At 41.6% G+C, this 20,397-nt stretch overlaps 1 protein-coding gene across 2 annotated transcripts in view; it reads left to right on the plus strand.

Moving 5' to 3' along the window:
• RASSF3 (Ras association domain family member 3) overlaps positions 1-20,397 on the plus strand; it is a 159,424-nt gene that overhangs the window by 18,506 nt on the left and 120,521 nt on the right. The window contains exon 1 of one of the 2 annotated variants that reach the window (XM_054025599.1): positions 5,222-5,357. The exons of the other annotated variant lie outside the window; for it this stretch is intronic. Within the exon in view, the coding sequence (XP_053881574.1) occupies positions 5,237-5,357 (121 nt within the window). The 5' untranslated portion in view covers positions 5,222-5,236. Of the gene's footprint in view, positions 1-5,221; positions 5,358-20,397 lie in introns of those variants that run through there. 2 annotated transcript variants of the gene reach the window in all.

A 20,397-nucleotide genomic window follows, 5' to 3' on the forward strand; every position in this document is an offset into this window, starting at 1 on the left:
TATAACATGGAATACTGATATTGTAAGTGAGATTAATGCATGCCGCAATTTACAAGCATTCCTTAAAGTCTAAACACTAAGCACATTTTCATAGATTCATAGATTCATAGATTCTAGGACTGGAAGGGACCTCGAGAGGTCATCGAGTCCAGTCCCCTGCCCGCATGGCAGGACCAAATACTGCCTAGACCATCCCTAGTAGACATTTATCTAACCTACCCTTAAATATCTCCAGAGACGGAGATTCCACAACCTCCCTAGGCAATTTGTTCCAGTGTTTAACCACCCTGACAGTTAGGAACTTTTTCCTAATGTCCAATCTAGACCTCCCTTGCTGCAGTTTAAACCCATTGTTTCTGGTTCTATCCTTAGAGGCTAAGGTGAACAAGTTCTCTCCCTCCTCCTTATGACACCCTTTTATATACCTGAAAACTGCTATCATGTCCCCTCTCAGTCTTCTCTTTTCCAAACTAAACAAACCCAATTCTTTCAGCCTTCCTTCATAGGTCATGTTCTCAAGACCTTTAATCATTCTTGTTGCTCTTCTTTGGACCCTTTCCAGTTTCTCCACATCTTTTTTAAAATGCGGCGCCCAGAACTGGACACAATACTCCAGCTGAGGCCTAACCAGAGCAGAGTAGAGCGGAAGAATGACTTCTCGTGTCTTGCTCACAACACACCTGTTAATGCATCCCAGAATCATGTTTGCTTTTTTTGCAACAGCATCACACTGTTGACTCATATTTAGCTTGTGGTCCACTATAACCCCTAGATCCCTTTCTGCCGTACTCCTTCCTAGACAGTCTTTTCCCATTCTGTATGTGTGAAATTGATTTTTCCTTCCTAAGTGGAGCACTTTGCATTTGTCTTTGTTAAACTTCATCCTGTTTAACTCAGACCATTTCTCCAATTTGTCCAGATCATTTTGAATTATGACCCTGTCCTCCAAAGTAGTTGCAATCCCTCCCAGTTTGGTATCATCCGCAAACTTAATAAGCGTACTTTCTATGCCAATATCTAAGTCGTTGATGAAGATATTGAACAGAGCCGGTCCCAAAACAGACCCCTGCGGTACCCCACTCGTTACTCCTTTCCAGCAGGATTGGGAACCATTAATAACAACTCTCTGAGTACGATTATCCAGCCAGTTATGCACCCACCTTATAGTAGCCCCATCTAATTTGTATTTGCCTAGTTTATCGATAAGAATATCATGCGAGACCGTATCAAATGCCTTACTAAAGTCTAGGTATACCACATCCACCGCTTCACCCTTATCCACAAGGCTCGTTATCCTATCAAAGAAAGCTATCAGATTGGTTTGACATGATTTGTTCTTCACAAATCCATGCTGGCTATTCCCTATCACCTTACCACCTTCCAAGTGTTGGCAGATGATTTCCTTAATTACTTGCTCCATTATCTTCCCTGGCACAGAAGTTAAACTAACTGGTCTGTAGTTACCTGGGTTGTTTTTAGTTCCCTTTTTATAGATGGGCACTATATTTGCCCTTTTCCAGTCTTCTGGAATCTCTCCCGTCTCCCATGACTTTCCAAAGATAATAGCTAGAGGCTCAGATACCTCCTCTATTAGCTCCTTGAGTATTCTAGGATGCATTTCATCAGGCCCGGGTGACTTGCAGGCATCTAACTTTTCTAAGTGATTTTTAACTTGTTCTTTTTTTATTTTATCCGCTAAACCTACCCCCTTCCCATTAGCATTCACTATGTTAGGCATTCCTTATTTTATATAACTCTAATGCCTATTTTAACAATACTAACATACAGGTGAGTCAGGGTGGTTCCAGCTATGTATTTGTCAATGTTTAGTTGAGACTGAGGGGCCTTGGCATGAGCTGGCACCTGGTCTACCAGCATTACAGGGCTCTCGCAGTCTCTTATGTTGAAGTTGTGTTCTGGATAAATAGTGAAAGGGTAAGGGCCTACTTGAATCTCAGGATGATTGTCAAATAATTGTGGCTGAGTTGTGGACAAGACATGGAAAATCATGGAAAAGTAATAATGGACCTTTATTAATTGCAGTAATCTGGAAAAGCTAGCTGTATGCATCCGATGAAGTAGGCTGTAGCCCACGAAAGCTTATGCTCAAATAAATTCGTTAGTCTCCAAGGTGCCACAAGTACTCCTGTTTTTTTTGCGGATACAGACTAACATGGCTGCTACTCTAAAACCTATCATTTACTGGTATTCTTCCCAAAACCTCATGCTTCCGAATCCAGTGAGGAGAAGAGATGGCACTCCCTTGATGTCAGAAAGGTCTTGGCCATTTATCTGCAAAGAACAAAAATGGCTAGGAAAACACAAGCCTCTTTTTCACTATAGCGGAGCTTTTTCACAAGGACCAAGCATTATCTGTCCCCAGACTTTCTAAGTGCATTTCTGGATGCATCATACTTTGTTATCAGTGTCACATGTTCTCTGCCCTCCCCTTCGCAATGGGGAGAGGGCCCACTCTACAAGAGCACAAACAACCTCAACTGCATCTCTTTGAGAAGTACTGATGTTGGACATTTGTAAGGCAGCTTCCTGGAGCTCCATCCACACCTTTCTGAAGCAGGATGCCATAGTCCAAGACTCTTCTGCAGATGCAGCTGGGGACAGCAGTATTACAGACATCCGTACCAACTACAGCCTCACACCTTCCTCCTGTTTGAATATCCATGTGTGGAATACTCATAGAGACCAGTACTCAAAGAAGAATGAGAGGTTACTTACCCATAACTAGAGGTTCTCTGTGATGTGTGGTCTCTATCTTTATTATACTACTCATCCTCCTTCCCCTCCGCTTTGGATCTTATCTGATTAGTGATAGAAGAAAGAACTGGAGAGATGTCGGCCCACACTGTTTTTTATGCCCACTGTTCAGAGCACAAGCAGGGCAACTGTACAGGTGAGGACCAAACAGACACTACTTGCTACAAATCTCCAGTCTCAGGAGTATGGTGTGGAATACAAATAGAGACCACAAATCTCGAAGAACCTGCAGGTACAGATAAGTAACCTCCATTTATGAATATAACTACAGAACACTAAGAATTAAAATCATTAAGGTTTATTTAGCAACTAAAATTGCTATCTGACAGACTGGACACTATCTGCCATAAGTAATATATATGTTTTATTAAGATATTGAAAATTGTAAAATGTAAAACTTCTCAGTTGTCATTCTTATCAGTAAAGCCATTTTACTACTTCATTGAGATGATATGTTTTGATTTTTTTATACTGAATTTTTAAAATGACTAGTAAAATACTAGTACTAACAAAAATAATGTTAATGTTTTTATTTTTTTAGATGAACAAATATCCCTGTCTTCTGAGCCTCCTGCTAGCAGTAACAGTAAAGCCTTTACATTGAAGTATTAGTTTTAAAACATTGATTTCTGAGTGGACTCTTAATCAAGATGTAAAACTCATAGACTCATAGACTTTAAGGTCAGAAGGGACCAGTATGATCATCTAGTCTGACCTCCCGCATGATGCAGGCCACAAAAGCTGACCCACCTCCTTTCCCTTGACTCAGCTGTTGAAGTCCCCAAATCCTGTGATTTAAGGACTTCAAGTCACAGAGAATCCTCCAGCTAGCGACCCCCGCCCCATGCTGCGGAGGAAGGCGAAAAACCTCCAGGGCCTCTGCCAATCTACCCTGGAGGAAAATTCCTTCCCAACCCCAAATATGGCGATCAGTAGAACCCCGAGCATGCAGGCAAGATTCTCCAGCCAGACCAAAATCAGTGGTATGATTTTCATAGGTTTTTAGATTCCGTTTTCAGTGACATAATTATTGATTATTCATTTATCCAGTAATTGACAAATCCTGTTTATTTAACTCAAAATTATTTCATCTGATGAGAGAAACAAGTTATCTAATGGGTCTTTAACTCTGGTTCTTGCATTTTCTGAACTGGTGACCCATTTGTGCTAAAACTGTCACTTTGTTACTAGATGCCTGATGGCACGCATGTGTGCAACTAGAACAATAGACAGCTCTCTCAGTTGGAGTCCTGGCTCCTCCACTTTAATTGACACTGACTGAAAAATTGTGACAGATCTGGTATAAATGGAAATGTTTTCTTTTTCAGAGCCATATTGACCAAAGGAAATGCAATCTATCTAGCTTGTGTCTAAGAAAGGGCAGTGTGTTAAAAATGCCTGATGTATAAAATGGAGTTAAATATTTGACATATTTTAGCCTATAGGAGTACACATGAGCTCTATTTACTGAAGTTTTGTGAACTTAAAACACTTGCTTACTGCATTTTAAAATTTTTGTCTGAAAGGATCTGTGTTCAATAATTTAGTTAGTGTTGATTTTCAATATGCTGTAACATTTGGGCTTAGCAGAAAAAAGTCAAATAGGATATGAGGAGCTGAATTGAAAGATGTAACATAATTCGAGGAAAACATACCAAAATTTGGAAATGTAAATGTTCATACAGTTTAAAAAATACATGCAAGAACAGATGCTGTGTGTTTGTATATTAGTGCATGGGTGCATATATTAGTATATTGCATCTCTGGCTATATTTAAATTCATGTCTTGTTTGAAAGCACATAGCAGTGAGATGCCACATAAAAACCTTAGAAAACTAGATAGCAATAAACAAATGGACTCTTAAATTACTTTGACTTTGCTTTATAATTCTTTATACTGTTGGGGTTTTTAAAAAAATAGTGTTCATCTATAGAAATCTCTTTTTTTAATGCAAAGAAGCTTCATAAAATAATTTTACAAGAAGCCATCCATATGGCACCGTTTAGAGGAAAATCCTTTTGTCTCAAAAAGAGCTCTTGCGAGGACAATTATCATACAGTTATCTGACATTAGTTTCAGTTTGAAAGCTAGACATGGCAGCTAGAGGGCATAAAGGGATTTTAAAAAGTCTTTCTATGGAATACAGTTTATTTTTTTGAAATTATTGAAAAGACAGCACCAGGTTAGGATTCTTCATCAGCCCTGAAGCATTATTCTTTCTTTAGCCAAAACATCTATTAATATAGCTGCTGTTGCTTGTTTTAAGGAGGGAGGTCTAAAGGACATCCAACTGAATGACTGAGAGGGAGGGGATTTAGGACTAACAGGTGGTCTCGAGACATACTGGCTGAGTCTCAGTTCACATCTAGCATATTATATGTGGGTATTCATGGGCTTTCCTTTCTCATCCCGTCTGCATATTTCTGTTATTCTTGATGTAACTACAGAGTACTTTTAGCTATGGCAATAAGAAATGATTTTAGCAAAACCATAAGAAGGATAGCACAGTTTTTTTACTGGTTCTCAAAATCACTGAGCAGCTCAAGAAGAAGGAAATTCAAGCTTCTCTGGAAGTCTGCTGGTAAGTCTGATGCTGTGATTAAGACAATTATCTTTTCTTTTTTTCCCCTGCTAAGAAGAGAAACTAAAGCTGAAAGTATGTTTACTTTATTGAGAAAACTTTTTCAATATAGTATTCTTTGCTCTTGGGCATCCTGTAATAGGTCCTTATGGACACAACTGTAGAAATTATTTGGAGGTACATATAGTGTATTGGTCAGGATTGCTTACATGCAGGATACTACTACAGCTTTATAATTCAATCTTATTAACTTTCATTTCTACAATATTTGGTTTCCCTTTTTATGGGGTTAGGTTTAATTCTTTGTCTCTCTCACATATGTGTACTTAGGCACTCTGAGTCAGGAACTTCTGTCTCAAAGATCAATCAATTTAAATTTTAACATCCATTCATTTAGTGCTAAAATGTCGGAATGCTAGATGAAGAGAGAATTTGCTGAGGACCTTGACCCACTATGTCAAACTAGCTGGTCTTACAAAATGGGAAGCAAGTTAGAAGAGGACTTGGTTTGGTAATGAGATACAATCTTTAATTTCTGTTTGCCACTTGAAATCCAGCCCAGCTCAGCAGTGACTGAATGTCATTGAATCTGAAGACTATTTAGAGCTTTATGTCAAATGAGTCAGTGGCTCTATTGAAGTTAATGGCAAAATTCCCACTGACTTCACTGAGGCCAGAATTTCAACCCTAATCTTCCCGTCCTCTTAAAGTATACAGTAGTACCAAATAATAATAATGTCTAAATAGCACTCTCAGAAGATAAGTTTAAACTTTACATATGATGCTTTTTATGTTAAATAATATTCTTGTGTACATACACAAACCAATTAAGAAGGTAACAATAGACATATTACTGAAAAATTTAGTCAGGTCATTTATATGTCAAAATGATTATGCAGGTCTCTTTTACTCAGTGCCACCGAAATGTAAGATTGTCTACGATTTATGAGGAGGAAGGAGGAGGAGTCTGAGGTCCAGGCATATAAAACAGTAAACTCCAATGTGTTTTTCTCTCTCCCCTCCCCCTACATCCAGTAGTTTTACTGGAATAAGGCTTAGTTTTCTGCATTAATTTTATATGTATTTTTATTACTTTTGCCTTAAAGGTGCATATGCTGTCAGAAATGCCCTGGGTATCATTCTCCATCAGTTCCTTGTGCTGATGATCACAAAGCCTGTGGTGTTACTGGAAAGATGGCACATAAAGAAATATTGGAGAATGTTGTACCCTAACACAAAAGAATAAACACTAAAATCAGCACAGTATTTTTATAAGTGGTATTCCCTGATCGTTTTGTAGGACCCAGGCACATTTTAACACACCAGAGGTTGAAAAAAATTTGAAGGAGAACCAGGGCCGGCTCCAGGCACCAGCGGAGCAAGCACGTGCCTGAGGTGGCACATGCTAAGGGGTGGCATTCCGTCCATTCTTGGGGCGGCACAGTCTGGGCGGCTTTTTTTTGTGTGTGTGCTTCGGCAGTTCTGGCGGCAGCAGTACGAGCGGTTTTTTTTTTTTTTTTTTCCTGCTTCGGCAGTTTGGGCGGCAGCAGTCCGAGTGGTGTTTTTTTTTTTTTTTGCTTGGGCGGCAAAAATGGTAGAGCCAGCCCTGAGGAGATCCTATCAGTTTCTGTTGCAAAGGAACTGACACAATTCATAATCCTATTTAGACATTAGAAACGTAATAAGAATTGTACTAGAATTCGTGTTTTACAAGAGAAGTGAAATGTGGGCTCCATTGAAGTCTGTTAGAATTTTACCATTGACTTCAATGGGGCCAGAATTTCAAACAGGGTTCCTTCCTCCACCCATGATCACCAAACTAGCCTTTGATGATTCCCGAACACTTTAAAAACAAAAAAACCCTATTTATTTAGGAAGTTTTAACAAGTTTACAGATCCTTGCCATGTAAATATCAGAAACAAAACAATCATTACAACAGTTATTCTTTAAAGAGACATTATACAATCTCCATATACACATATTTAACAGACCAACCAGTTTTCCCCCCTATCTAAGCAAGTGGCATATTCCCACCCTGCTCCTAATATGGTACATCACACTTGGGTGGGCCTACTCCAAATCCCATTTATTTCCAGTCCCAATACTTCCCTTGGGTTTGACTTTATTGTTAACTTAAGCGAGAAGAAACAAGTTAATTGTGTCACATGATGATGGTAGGCCTTGATATTCAAAAGGCATAAATTTGATAATATCACATGTAAAAAGATATATCAGGGTGTATATAATTAGGCTCCTGCTCCTGATTCAGAGGCCCTGTAGATCAGCCTGCCCCCAGTTGCTGACCTTGAAGAGAGAGAGGGAGAGGAGTACTATATGAAGTCATTTTGTTTTTAAAAAAATAAATTAACTGTAAAAACATTTTTGGAGATTTCTAATCTACTGCCTATTGATCAGTGAAAATTCTCTATAGCTATCTTACTAATTTTTTGCTTGGATGTTGGAGAAATCAGAACCAATATACCATTTCTTGAGGAGGGCTCAGAAAGAGAGCAACCTTTTTTTAGGAAGAAATTGCCACAATGAGATTGATTGATTTGTTTCAAGAAAACGTTTGGTAAAGTCTGGAATAGAATCAGAGCTGGCCTGCATTACATTAGGAAAGTCAGCAATAAGGGCTTTCAATTCTCAATCTTTACATTACAATTTACAGCACAAATCCTCTAGGCACTTGCTGCACAACTAAAACAATAGGTTCTAGACACTGTTCACATATATTGATTAACTGCTGCTGCTAATGCTTTAAGTGCACTTAGTTTATTCATCAATATATAACATTTTAAAATATGTTAGACTAGGAGAATGCACTGTTTAAGGTTCTGGTTTCCTTTTTAAAATGCATTATGTGTTTGTGCAGAAGGGGAAACTGGGGGGCTGAGTGCAAAAGGAGCTTGTGGAGGGACTGGGTGCAGGTGAGATGAGGGAGAGCTCTGGGCCCCTCCTTAGGAAAATTGTGGTTGTGTTCCTGAATGCTGGCCACTGTCAGAGACAGGATAGTGGATTAGAGTCTACATAGGTCTGATCTTGTATGGCAGTTCCTCTGGCGCTACGGAAGGAAAGCAAAATTTAGGCTTGTTTGTAGTAACAGGGGCCCCAGTGCATGGTTTCTTCTGGAAAACATATAAAATTACTCCTAAGGGAATTTTGTCCAAAAAATTAAAAATCCTGCGCCAAAAAAATGTAAAGTTCTGCACACAATATTTTAAAATTCTGCAAAATTCTGCACATTTTATTAGTCAAAATAATGCAATATAATCACCTCATTTTCAATTATTTTGGTAATTTATTTAAACTACAGTACAATGAATGGAGGTGGAGGGCATACCGGGTGCACCACTATAGCAAGCCAGAGGGACAGAGTCTCTTTCATTCGCTCACTTGTATGCACGCCCAGCCCTGCTTCCTCCCCCTACGGTGACTGACATCTCCCCACACATGCATGCACTCTCCCCCACCCTCACGCTAATTTATGTCTCTGCCAGCTGCTCCAAGCTGCCGGGGAGGAGTGACCACTCTTGCATCTTCCCTTTGCTTCCCCATAGAAGTCATTTTTCTGCAGGGAAGCAAAGAAATCTGCATACAACATGAATTCTGTGCCTGTGTGGTGGCGCAGAATTCCCCCAGGAGTATAAAATACAACAGTTTAAGTGGTGGGGGATGGGTGGGAATTGAATCCCACTTGTTCTGAAACTATTATAAAATGTTCAAACAGGGGCACACATATCAGTGAGATTTATACGGGTCTGTTCTAACCCAAATTGAGTCTTGTAAGAATTTTATTCTAAGGGCTTGGCTACACTTGTAAGTTAGAGCGCATTAAGTCATCCCCGGGTGCCCTAACTCCTGAGGTGTCCACACTGACAAGGCACATAGAGTGCCCGGACTCCGCGGCTGGCGCGCCCCTGGTAATCCACCTCCGCAAAAAGCATAATGCTTGCTCCGCCCTGGCTGGAGCGCTGCGGCGCCAGTATGGACTTCCTGGTCTATTAATGTGCTCTGATTGGCCTCCAGAAGTGTCCCACAATGCCTGTTCTAGCTACGCTGGTCATCACTTTGAACTCTACTGCCCTGCCCTCAGGTGACCAACCGTCAGACTCGCCCTTTAAATTCTCTGGGAATTTTAAAAATCCCCTTCCTGTTTGCTCAGCCAGGCATGGAGTGTATCAGTGAAACTTTCCAGGTGACCATGTCTCCACGCACCAAGCGAGCCCCAGTATGGAGCAATGGTGAGTTGCTGGACCTCATCAGTGTTTGGGGGGAGGAAGCTGTCCAGTCCCAGCTGCTCCAGCCGTAGGAATTGCGATACCTTCGGACAGATATCAAGGGACGTGATGGAAAGGGACCATGAGCAGGACGCACTGCAGTGCAGGGTTAAAGTGAAGGAGCTACGGAATGCCTACCACAAAGTGCAGGAGGCAAAACGCTGCTTTGGTGCTTCCCCCACGACCTGCTGTTTCTACAAAGAGCTGGACGCGATACTTGAGGGCGACCCCACCTTCACTGCAAAGACCACCATGGATGCTTCAGAGTTCAACAAGGCAGGAGGAGGAAAGCGGGCGTGAGGGTGCTAAGGAGGATGGGGAAAGCCCGGAATCTCTAGATGCATGCAGCCAGGAGCTGTTTTCAAGCCAGGAGGAAGGTAGCCAGTTGCAGCAGATGGTGCTTGGGGAAGATCAAAGAGCAGAGGAGGTGCCCGGTAAGTGGCTTTATTTTGGGAAGGTAGTTGTTCAGTGCGGGCTCTTGGGGCGAGGAGGGTTGCAAGGTTAGGGCTGCATACATGCCTAGATGCGGAATAGGGTGTTGATGTGCTCTCTCACATTGGGGTAATCAGCCTCAGTGATCTCTTCAAAGGTCTCATGCAGAAGCTGGGCAATTGGTTTGCGCAGGTTCCTTGGCAGGTTACTTGTCCCAGTAAGGCTAACATATCCGCGCCATTGTGCCATGACGGGCCGGGGGACCATTGCTGCACACAGGCAAGCTGCACAAGGGCCAGGGCGGAAGCCACATTCATAGAATCATAGAATATGAGGGTTGGAAGGGACCTCAGGAGGTCATCTAGTCCAACCCCCCGCTCAAAGCAGGACCAATCCCCAACTAAATCATCCCAGCCAGGGCTTTGTCAAGCTTGACCTTAAAAACCTCTAAGGAAGGAGATTCCACCATCTCCCTGGATAACCCATTCCAGTGCTTCACCACCCTCCTAGTGAAAAAGTTTTTCCTAATATCCAACCTAAACCTCCCACATTGCAACTTGAGACCATTACTCCTTGTTCTGTCATCTGGTACCACTGAGAACAGTCTAAATCCATCATCTTTGGAAGCCCCTTTCAGGTATTTGGAAGCAACTATCAAATCCCCCCTCATTCTTCTCTTCTGCAGACTAAATAATCCCAGTTCCCTCAGCCTCTCCTTATAAGTCATGTGGTCCAGCCCCCTAATAATTTTTGTTGCCCTCCACTGAACTCTTTCCAATTTTTCCACATCCTTCTTGTAGTGTGGGGCCCAAAACTGGACACCGTACTCCAGATGAGGCCTCACCAATGCCAAATAGAGGGGAATGATCATATCCCTCGATCTGCTGGCAATGCTCTTACTTATACAGCCCAAAATGCCGTTAGCCTTCCTGGCAACAAGGGCACACTGTTGACTCATATCCAGCTTCTCGTCCACTATAACCCCTAGATCCTTTTCTGCAGAACTGCTGCCTAGCCATTCGGTCCCTAGTCTATAGCAGTGCATGGGATTCTTCCATCCTAAGTGCAGGACTCTGCACTTGTTCTTGTTGAATCTCATCAGATTTCTTTTGGCCCAATCCTCTAATTTGTCTAGGCCCCTCAGTATCCTATCCCTACCCTCCAGCGTATCTACCACTCCTCCCAGTTTAGTGTCATCTGCAAACTTGCTGAGGGTGCAATCCACTCCATCCTCCAGATCATTAATGAAGATATTGAACAAAACCGGCCCCAGGACCAACCCTTGGGGCACTCCGCTTGATATCAGCTGCCAACTAGACATGGAGCCATTGATCACTACCCATTGAGCCCAACGATCTACCCAGCTTTCTATCTACCTTATAGTCCATTCATCCAGCCCATACTTCTTTAACTTGCCAGCAAGAATACTGTGGGAGACCGTATCAAAAGCTTTGCTAAAGTCAAGGAATAACACATCCACTACTTTCCCCGCATCCACGGAGCCAGTTATCTCGTCATAGAAGGGAATTAGATTAGTCAGGCATGACTTGCCCTTGGTGAATCCATGCTGACTGTTCCTGATCACTTTCCTCTCCTGTAAGTGCTTCAAAATTGATTCCTTGAGGTCCTGCTCCATGATTTTTCCAGGTACTGAGGTGAGGCTGACTGGCCTGTAGTTCCCCAGATCCTCCTCCTTCCCTTTTTAAAAGATGGGCACTACATTAGCCTTTTTCCAGTCATCTAGGACCTCCCCGATCGCCATGAGTTTTCAAAGTTAATGGCCAATGGCTCTGCAATCACATCCGCCAACTCCCATAGCACCCTCGGATGCAGTGCATCCAGCCCCATGGACTTGTGTTCATCCAGCTTTCCTAAATAGTCCTGAACCACTTCTTTCTCCACAGAGGGCTGGTCACCTCCTCCCCATAGTGTGCTGCCCATTGCAGTAGTCTGGGAGCTGACCTTGTTCATGAAGACAGAGGCAAAAAAAGCACTGAGTACATTAGCATTGTAGTAGAAGACCTTCCCTTGCTTCCCAGGTCACCCTCAGCAGCGAGATATCTTCCAGGATGAACTCATCTTGTGGAAAATGTGGGGACAGTGTTCAGTATAGGGGCCCTCTGCAGCTGTTGGCTCTCCCCAAGGCACAGAACCCCAGAGGACAGTACGGCCGTGAAACAATCAGTCCCCCTTGCCCCTGTGTTTACTCACCATTTTGGGGCTCCTGTGGGTTATGTGCGCTCCCTTTGGGATGGACAATTTCTGCTATTGTGTACACTGTACTTGTCTTTAAGTATGGTCGAATCATTGCTCTGTCTGGTGTGAACAATGCTGCCTCTGTTAAGTGTTGCATTTTGGCTTTACAGATGCAACCTTGAGGTCCCAGCCGTCCTTGTTATCAACGTCCGAAAGACTCCAAAGAATCAGGAAGCATCCGCGAAGAAGCAAAGAGGACCCTTAATGAAAATCAAAAAGTGCAGGAGTGGCAGGAGACTGAAAGGAGGCTGCGCCAGCAGAATACGGATCGCCAGCACCAAAGCACGGAGCGGCCGCTAAGCATCATGGAGTGCCAAGTGGACTCAATACAGGCACTCGTAGCAATGCAGACGGAGCACATCTGCACTCGCCCCTCCCTGCAGCCCTTGTCCAAAAACTCTTTCCCTTGTGCCCCCATGTCACCGCCAACCCACTTTCCCAACATCCGGGTTCTTATCACCATCAGCTGCCTCCAATACCTGTAGCTTCACCACCCAGACCTGCAAACTACGACCCTTACCCATTGCAGCACTCATTGCACGGCACTCCAGACAGGAAGGCTGAGTGTGATAACAGGACATATGCAAATCTGTGATTGTCCCGCTCCCCACCTTGCTCCCTTCCCTCCTCCCACACAGCACAGATGTGTTGTGCCCTTTCTATTTCCCAAGCAGTTGTGTTTCTTTTCAATAAATGAATTTTTTGGCTTTGAAAATATTCTTTATTGCATTAAGTAACAGATACCGTAGCCTGGGAAAGCAACAGGCACTGCAAGTCAGAGCATCACATGTAGCAAACACAGATGCCTACTAGCATTGGAACCACTGCACTTCACTCCCGTGCAGGGCACCAAACATTATTGGTGGCTTTCAGCCTCAAATTGCTCCCTCAAGGCATCCCTAATCCTTGCAGCCCCGCGCTGGGCCCCTCTAATAGCCCTGTTCCCTGGCTGTTCAAATTCAGCCTCCAGGTGTCGAACATCCGAGGTCCATGCCTGAGTGAAGCTTTCACCCTTCCCTTAACAAATGTTATGGAGGGTACAGCATGCAGCTATAACCGTGGGGATGTCATCGGCCAGGTCCAGCTTCCCATACAGACAGCACCAGCAGCCCTTTAAATGGCCATAAGCACATTCAACAGTCATTCTGCACCAACTCAGCCTGTTGTTGAACCACTCCTTGCTTCTGTCAAGGCTCCCTGTATAGGGTTTCATGAGCCATGGCATTAAAGGGTAAGCGGGGTCTCCAATGATCACAATGGGCATTTCGACTTCCCCTATGGTGATCTTCTGGTCTGGGAAGAAAGTCCCGGCTGGCAGCTTACTGAACAGGCCAGTGTTCCGAAAGATGCATGCATCATGCACCCTTCCAGACCAGCCTGCGTTAATGTCTATGAAACACCCATGGTGATCCACAAGTGCCTGGAGAACCATAGAGAAATACCCCTTCCAATTTATGTACTCGGAGGCTAGGTGGTCTGGTGCCAGAATTGGAATATGCATCCCATCTATTGCCCCTCCACAGTTAGGGAAACCCATTTGTGCAAAGCCAGCCACAATGTCACACACGTTGCCCAGAGTCATGGTTCTTCTGAGCAGGATGCAATTAACGGCCCTGCAAACTTACATCAACGCAATTCCAGCGGTTGACTTTCCCACTCCAAACTGGTTAGTGACCGATCGATAGCTATCTGGAGTTGCCAACTTCCAGATTGCAATAGCCATCCGCTTCTCCATCAGAAGGGCAGCTCTCAATCTCGTGTCCTTGTGCCGCAGGGTGGGGGCAAGCTCAACACGCAGTCCCATGAAAGTGTCTTTCCTCATCCGAAAGTTCTGCAGCCACTGCTCGTCATCCCAGACTTGCATGACGATGTGATCCCACCACTCAGTGCTTGTTTCCCAAGCCCAAAAGCAACGTTCCACTGTGCTGAGCATGTCCGTGAAAGCCACAAACAATTTTGTGTTTATATGCGGTACGTGAGTCAACATCATCGTCGGACTCCTCACTGTCACTTTGTAGCTTAAGGAGTAACTCGACTGCAATTCGTGACGTGCTGGCGAGACCCATCAGCATATTCCTCACAAGTTCAGGATCCATTCCCACAGACCGAAAGGGAAGACAGAGCGTGCAGTACAAAAAAAGTTGAAAGATGGTGCCAAATGTGGATGGAAGCACAGGGATTGCTGGAATGCGAAGCGATGCATCACGGGGCATTGGGACAGGATCCAGAATGCCCCGCACCCTCCTGCCCCCTTCCTACAAGCCACAGCGCCAGAATGGGAAGAGGTGCTCTGTGGGATAGCTGCCCATAATGCACCGCTACCAATGCTGCTGCAAGTACTGCAAATGTGGCCACGCCACTGCGCTTGAAGCTGACAGTGTGAACACCCGACAGCGCTTTCCCTGCTGTGGTCTCCGAGGGCTGGTTTAACTCACAGCGCTCTACATCTGCAAGTGTAGCCATGCCCTAAGCTTTCAACTAAAGGGAATGCTTAAAGCTTAGCGGTTCTGTGTACATCTGAAAAAGCTTTCATGAGAAGGAAATGAGAAGTCATTAGCCAATCTTTAAACTACCCTGATCTTTCTCACAATCAGCAGCAAAAAGTTACACTTTACCTCCAGCAGGAATTTGCTTATGAATTTTGGCTTGGATTGCAATTTTGGAGCCTCATCTAAAGCTCACTGAAGTCAATGAGAGTATTTTCATTGATTTCAATAGATTTTGGGTCAGGTCATTGGAACCCAATCAAATAAATCCATGTTAAAGGTACAGACATGTAAGAATACATGTTCTGCACAATAAACTGAAACAAGTATAGAAACATAATGACATCCTTTTAAATGAATGCACCATAAAAATACATTTATGAAGGTTTAAACTTCTATAAAAACTAAAGTTAAAATAACATGAAAACTGACAGGATAAAAGGAAAGCCTGTTTTTAACTACCTATCCAAAATACGTTTACTTGACCAACAGAGCCCCCTGATACCTAATGAGGGCATAGAGCTACTAAAAGAATGCAATAAGAATATCAATTTTTTCTATGTTTACTTTATAGTTATTTGTGAATTAAAGCTTTTATCCTAATACTACACCAGATTATATGGAGTAGCACCCTTGCTTATATTGAGTAGCACTCCCTCCACAAAGTCCTATTGACTTAAACTGGGCTACTCTATTGGAGTAAAGGTAGCGGAATCTGACCTACTATTTGTAAGACTACGTAGCTGGGAAACAAAGAAATAAATGGTGTCAGTAGATTACTCTACTCTTGTCAAAACAAAGTATTGCATTCTGATTATTTTCCCTTGTAGGGAACAAATTTAGAATACACTAGAACCTCAGAGAAGTATAGACACCTCAGGTATGGAGGTTGTTCATAACTCTGAAATGTTTATAATTCTGAACAAAACATTATGGTTGTTCTTTCAAAAGTTTACAACTGAACACTGACTTAATACAGCTTTGAAACTTTATTAGGCAGAAGAAAAATGCTTCTTTTAACCATCTTAATTTAAATGAAACAAGCAGAAAAACAGTTTCCTTACCTTGTCAAATCTTTTTTTTTGTAACTTTTCCTTTATTTTTTTAGTAGTTTATATTTAACACAGCACTGTACTGTATTTTTTTTTTTTTTTTGTCTCTGCTGCTGCCTGATTGCATACTTCCACTTCCAAATGAGATGTGTGGTTGACGGGTCAGTTCATAACTCTGGTGTTTGTAATGCTTAGGTTCTACTCTAATTACTTTCTATAGTTAAGTATCAGAGGGGTAGCCGTGTTAGTCTGGATCTGTAAAAAGCGACAAAGAGTCCTGTGGAACCTTATAGACTAACAGACATATTGGAGCATAAGCTTTCGTGGGTGAATACATGCGTCTGACGAAGTGCGTATTCACCCACGAAAGCTTATGCTTAGTCTATAAGGTGCCACAGGACTCTTTGTTGCTTTCTATAGTTATAATTGTAAAAAGTGATAGGCTATGGTACACTTATTTAATTCTCTTATCTAGTGTTCAGATGCACATGTAATTTCCATTTTGTTGTAGTAGTTATTTATTAATTATTAATTATTAATATTATTTATTATTATGCAGTGCTATAGATGTAAATGGTACTTCAACAGATTACAGACAAGTAAAAAACAGTGGCCATTCCCTAAGGACTTTACAATCTAATTGCAAATATATGAAATATGTCCATGTGCAATCTTTTCAGGTACACTTATTTGTCTGATTTGGAAAATTCAGCCCTACTGATCTGAATGCTCTTAATATTCATTGAGTAACGTCCACCTCTAATGTTCAGATAAGTATACATAGACTGTTAGTGAAAATATACAATTTTATGATTATTTGATTACAATAAGCGTGTTCTTTAAGGTTCAGTTTCCTTTAAAAAATATTTTCTGCATTTGTTTTACATGTTTCTTTTTATTCAGAGCATGTCTGTAATTTTTTATATTGTGGTACAAATCCTTTGAATGAGACTGCATCACGTGACTCCCAAAGTGCAATATCAGAGGGGAGAGAGAAATGCAATCCTCATTCAGTGTTACTGCTTTCCATTTATTTCCTCTTCCCTTTGCTATCCCTGTACTGGGTTAGTTTTCTCCAGCTATATTTTCTAGGGGGAAATTATTTTGTTTTGTGCTCACACTTCTAATCTTTCTAAACTACTTTACATAATTTCTCTGTACTGATTAGTATTCATAACTCCTTCCAGTTTAATACCATCAGCAAATTTCATTAATAGGGTTTTTTACTCCTGCTTTCAGATAATTTAAATAAGATGTTAATAAGATTAGACAACACCAGTCCCTGTGGTATCCTTGTAGATATCTTTTTTCCCTTTCTCCACTAAAAAAAACCTCCAAATTTGCTTGGCAAGATTTATTCTTTATATGTCTTGTAACAATTTGGATGGAATAGGAAGCCAATAAAGGTGCAGTTGTAATATTAAACAAAGCACTTTCCTCATCAACACTCACTTTGGCCGTGTGCTTCAGGGTGCAAAATGAGAAGTGGCCGTCAACAGCGTTATCTGGAGAAGAAGCTGTGGACCAGTGGTGTATGTAAAGGAGTAGTTATTAGTTTGCTAGGATATGAGTGACTTACCAAATGAAGTGATGTAGTGTTAGCGTGAGAATGATTATGCTGATAAATAGGTTAAGCCGCCAAACCCAGTGTGAATTCAATGTTTCTAGAAGTGTGTGCAGACTCAGACTGAGCTACGTGCTTATGCTATTAATACATAGTGCTGCACCTTCTCTCCTGAGAAACTAGAGGCCTGAGTGCATACAAAACATTACAGTATGGAGCACTATCACAATGCTGGTCAGGTTGGGATGGGGTGGGGTGTGTGGACCTGGTCTTTCTAGTCTGTCTATTCCCTTCTGTTGCCCCCTCTATTCCTCACCCACCCACCCCACTCTGCTGCCTGTGTAGTGGAAGTTCACAGTGAATTTTTAGGGTAAGTCTACACTGCAATTAAAAACCCGCTGCTGGCCCATGCTAGCTAACTTGGTCTAAGGGGCTTGTGCTAAGGGGGTTGTTTAAATGCATTGTAGACTTTCAGCACAGGCTTTAGGACCCTGGGAGGGTGAGGGTCCCAGAGCTGGGGCTGCAGCCCGAGCCCGAAACGTCTACATCACAATTAAACAGCCCCTTAGCCCAAGCCCTGCAATCACGAGTTAGCTGGCACGGGCCAGCCGTGGGTGTCTAATTGCAATGTAGACATACCCTAATAAGGGGCCTGATCTAATTAAATTCCCAGTGCTTTACATGAGGAGTCTAGTGAATGATCACCAATGGGATCTGCACTACTAGCTCTTTCACCATCATATTTTAAATATAACATACAAATTTCATCACCTATTTTACGTGCACGTTTACTTTCCTGTGTGGATCTTTTGGCACTTCACCTCCTTTGGCTTGACTCCACTCATCCCCCATCCACATTTGAATCCTAAGAGGAAACAGGATCCAGGGTTTATTTAGCAGGGAAGTCTCAGAATTTAGCCTTCATGAAGACTAGTCTTCCAGTTAACCAGTTTATTCTGCGCCTATTAAAATGTAAGTCCTATTTTAGCATTTAAATCCACCACCTTAAGGGGTATTCATCGATCCGCCAGTAGTAACTATCCTTTCTTATATCCAAATTGAATTTTCTGGCCAGGATAGTTGTATCAGAGTTCTCTTCACTGTTCTGTAAATCATCTAGAAAGGGCATAATCACTTCTATAGCGTAGTGAATTGAAAATGTTGCCTCTGTAATGTTATTAATTCAAGTAAGAAACAACAGACTTCACTGGGAATTAACTCAAGCTTCCTTCGCATTACAAATAACTAAAACTAAGCTGCGTCTTTCATGTCATTTCATTTTGGATAGTTTTGTTTTAAATTGAAGAACAAATGAAAGAAGAGTACACATTTGTGTTAACTTTATGCCTGCTATTTTGGTACTCAGCGCTAGAGGGCACTAGAGTAAATACTTTTTGAAACCAGTTTAATTACAGCACTGCTTTAATTTTCACATCCAACAATTAACTGCTGGAAGAAATTTGCTTAGAGTGGGTGTGTCAATTTTTTCCATTTTATTAGCTTTTTAAATGTAAGAAAGAGAAAATATCAGTGCACATGTAATTCCAAAAAGACAATTATTAGAGATAATAAATCTGGGCAAATATTGCAAACCATTTTCTATGGTTTTATTTTTAATTTTTAAACAAATTTGCTCCAGCTATCTTCCACCATATTTTGTGTTTATCTTTGCAGAAATTTATTCAGCTATGTTTTATTAACACAGATGTTTGCTGAAAGTGAATGGAAAGCTTGTTGACTCTACTACTACTAGAAGGTGAATTTTAAATGCATTTTCTGAAAGTACCCCCTCAAAAATATGCTTGTGATGAGTACAAAATTTATCCAATAAGGAAATGGGAAAAATTACTATAGGATTTAAGGAGCCAATCACAACTAAGAACAGAGATTGAATTTCAAAAAGCAAGCTATAGAATAAATTACTTCTATAAAGGATTTTACCAAATAATTTTGAATAATAAAAAAATTTGAGAAAACCAGGATCTGTTCACAGAGGTATCACAAACATTACAAGAGGCGAAATTTGCGTAAAAATTATTTGTTATGAATTATTCATTCATTTCTAATAAATTAAAAATGCAAATATTAGTGTTGTCATCTCTCAGTTTAATTTCAAATCTTGTGATTTTAGTGTTTCTCTCAAAGGGCCAGCTCCAGGAGTCAAGTGCTGACATGAGAAATTCAGCTTTTCATTTTTTTAAAAAGTGAGTTGATAGCCTTTGTGGTAGCTTGGAAACTTGACCCAAGTGCACTCTAAAGGGTTAGAAGTCAGAAGACAAATACAATGAATGTTTTTTTAATCTTATGATTTAAAACTAATTTCATGATATTTTGAGGCCTGACTCATGATTTTTTAATTCGTAGGCTGGCAATATGGAAATCTAAGATAAAATATATGTAGTCTTTTGTATCCTTCCCACAAATAACTACTAGTTTAGGAAAAAAGGTTACAGAGATGCTGACTTCATTGTCATGCAGTTTTCACTAAAACAAGTCCATGTATTATAATAATTTGTGTAATGGTCTTACATGGCCATGAGCTTTCCAATTGTCTGGATATCCCATCTCTTAAATAATATTTATGAAGATTTATGCTTTTCCTGAATCAAGCAGCAGGAGTATGCAAATTTTAGCAATAATAACCTCTAGGTCAAGCGTTTCCTTGCAGTTAATGATCAGTTTGGTTGGAGTTGTGGACCCTTTAGTTTTACCTTGGGATTGTAACTGATCAGCCACTCATTAGCTACTAGAAAATGCTCAACCCTAGCAATATTTCATAAACAGTGTGAAAATATAAATACTTGTCACAGGATGGCTGGCCGCTGTAACTGAAGTAGGTCCCTGTGCCACAGCAGGTGCTCCCAGTGGGCTGCATCTGGTCTATAAAGAATCTGAGGGAATCTAAGAGCTGGAAGGGAACAGAACTGGCTGTGAGAAAGAGAGTGAGACAGGAAGCTGCAGTAAGCTGT

The sequence above is a fragment of the Malaclemys terrapin genome, chromosome 1 (genome assembly GCF_027887155.1).
Source record: "Malaclemys terrapin pileata isolate rMalTer1 chromosome 1, rMalTer1.hap1, whole genome shotgun sequence".
NCBI classification, from domain to species: domain Eukaryota; kingdom Metazoa; phylum Chordata; order Testudines; family Emydidae; genus Malaclemys; species Malaclemys terrapin.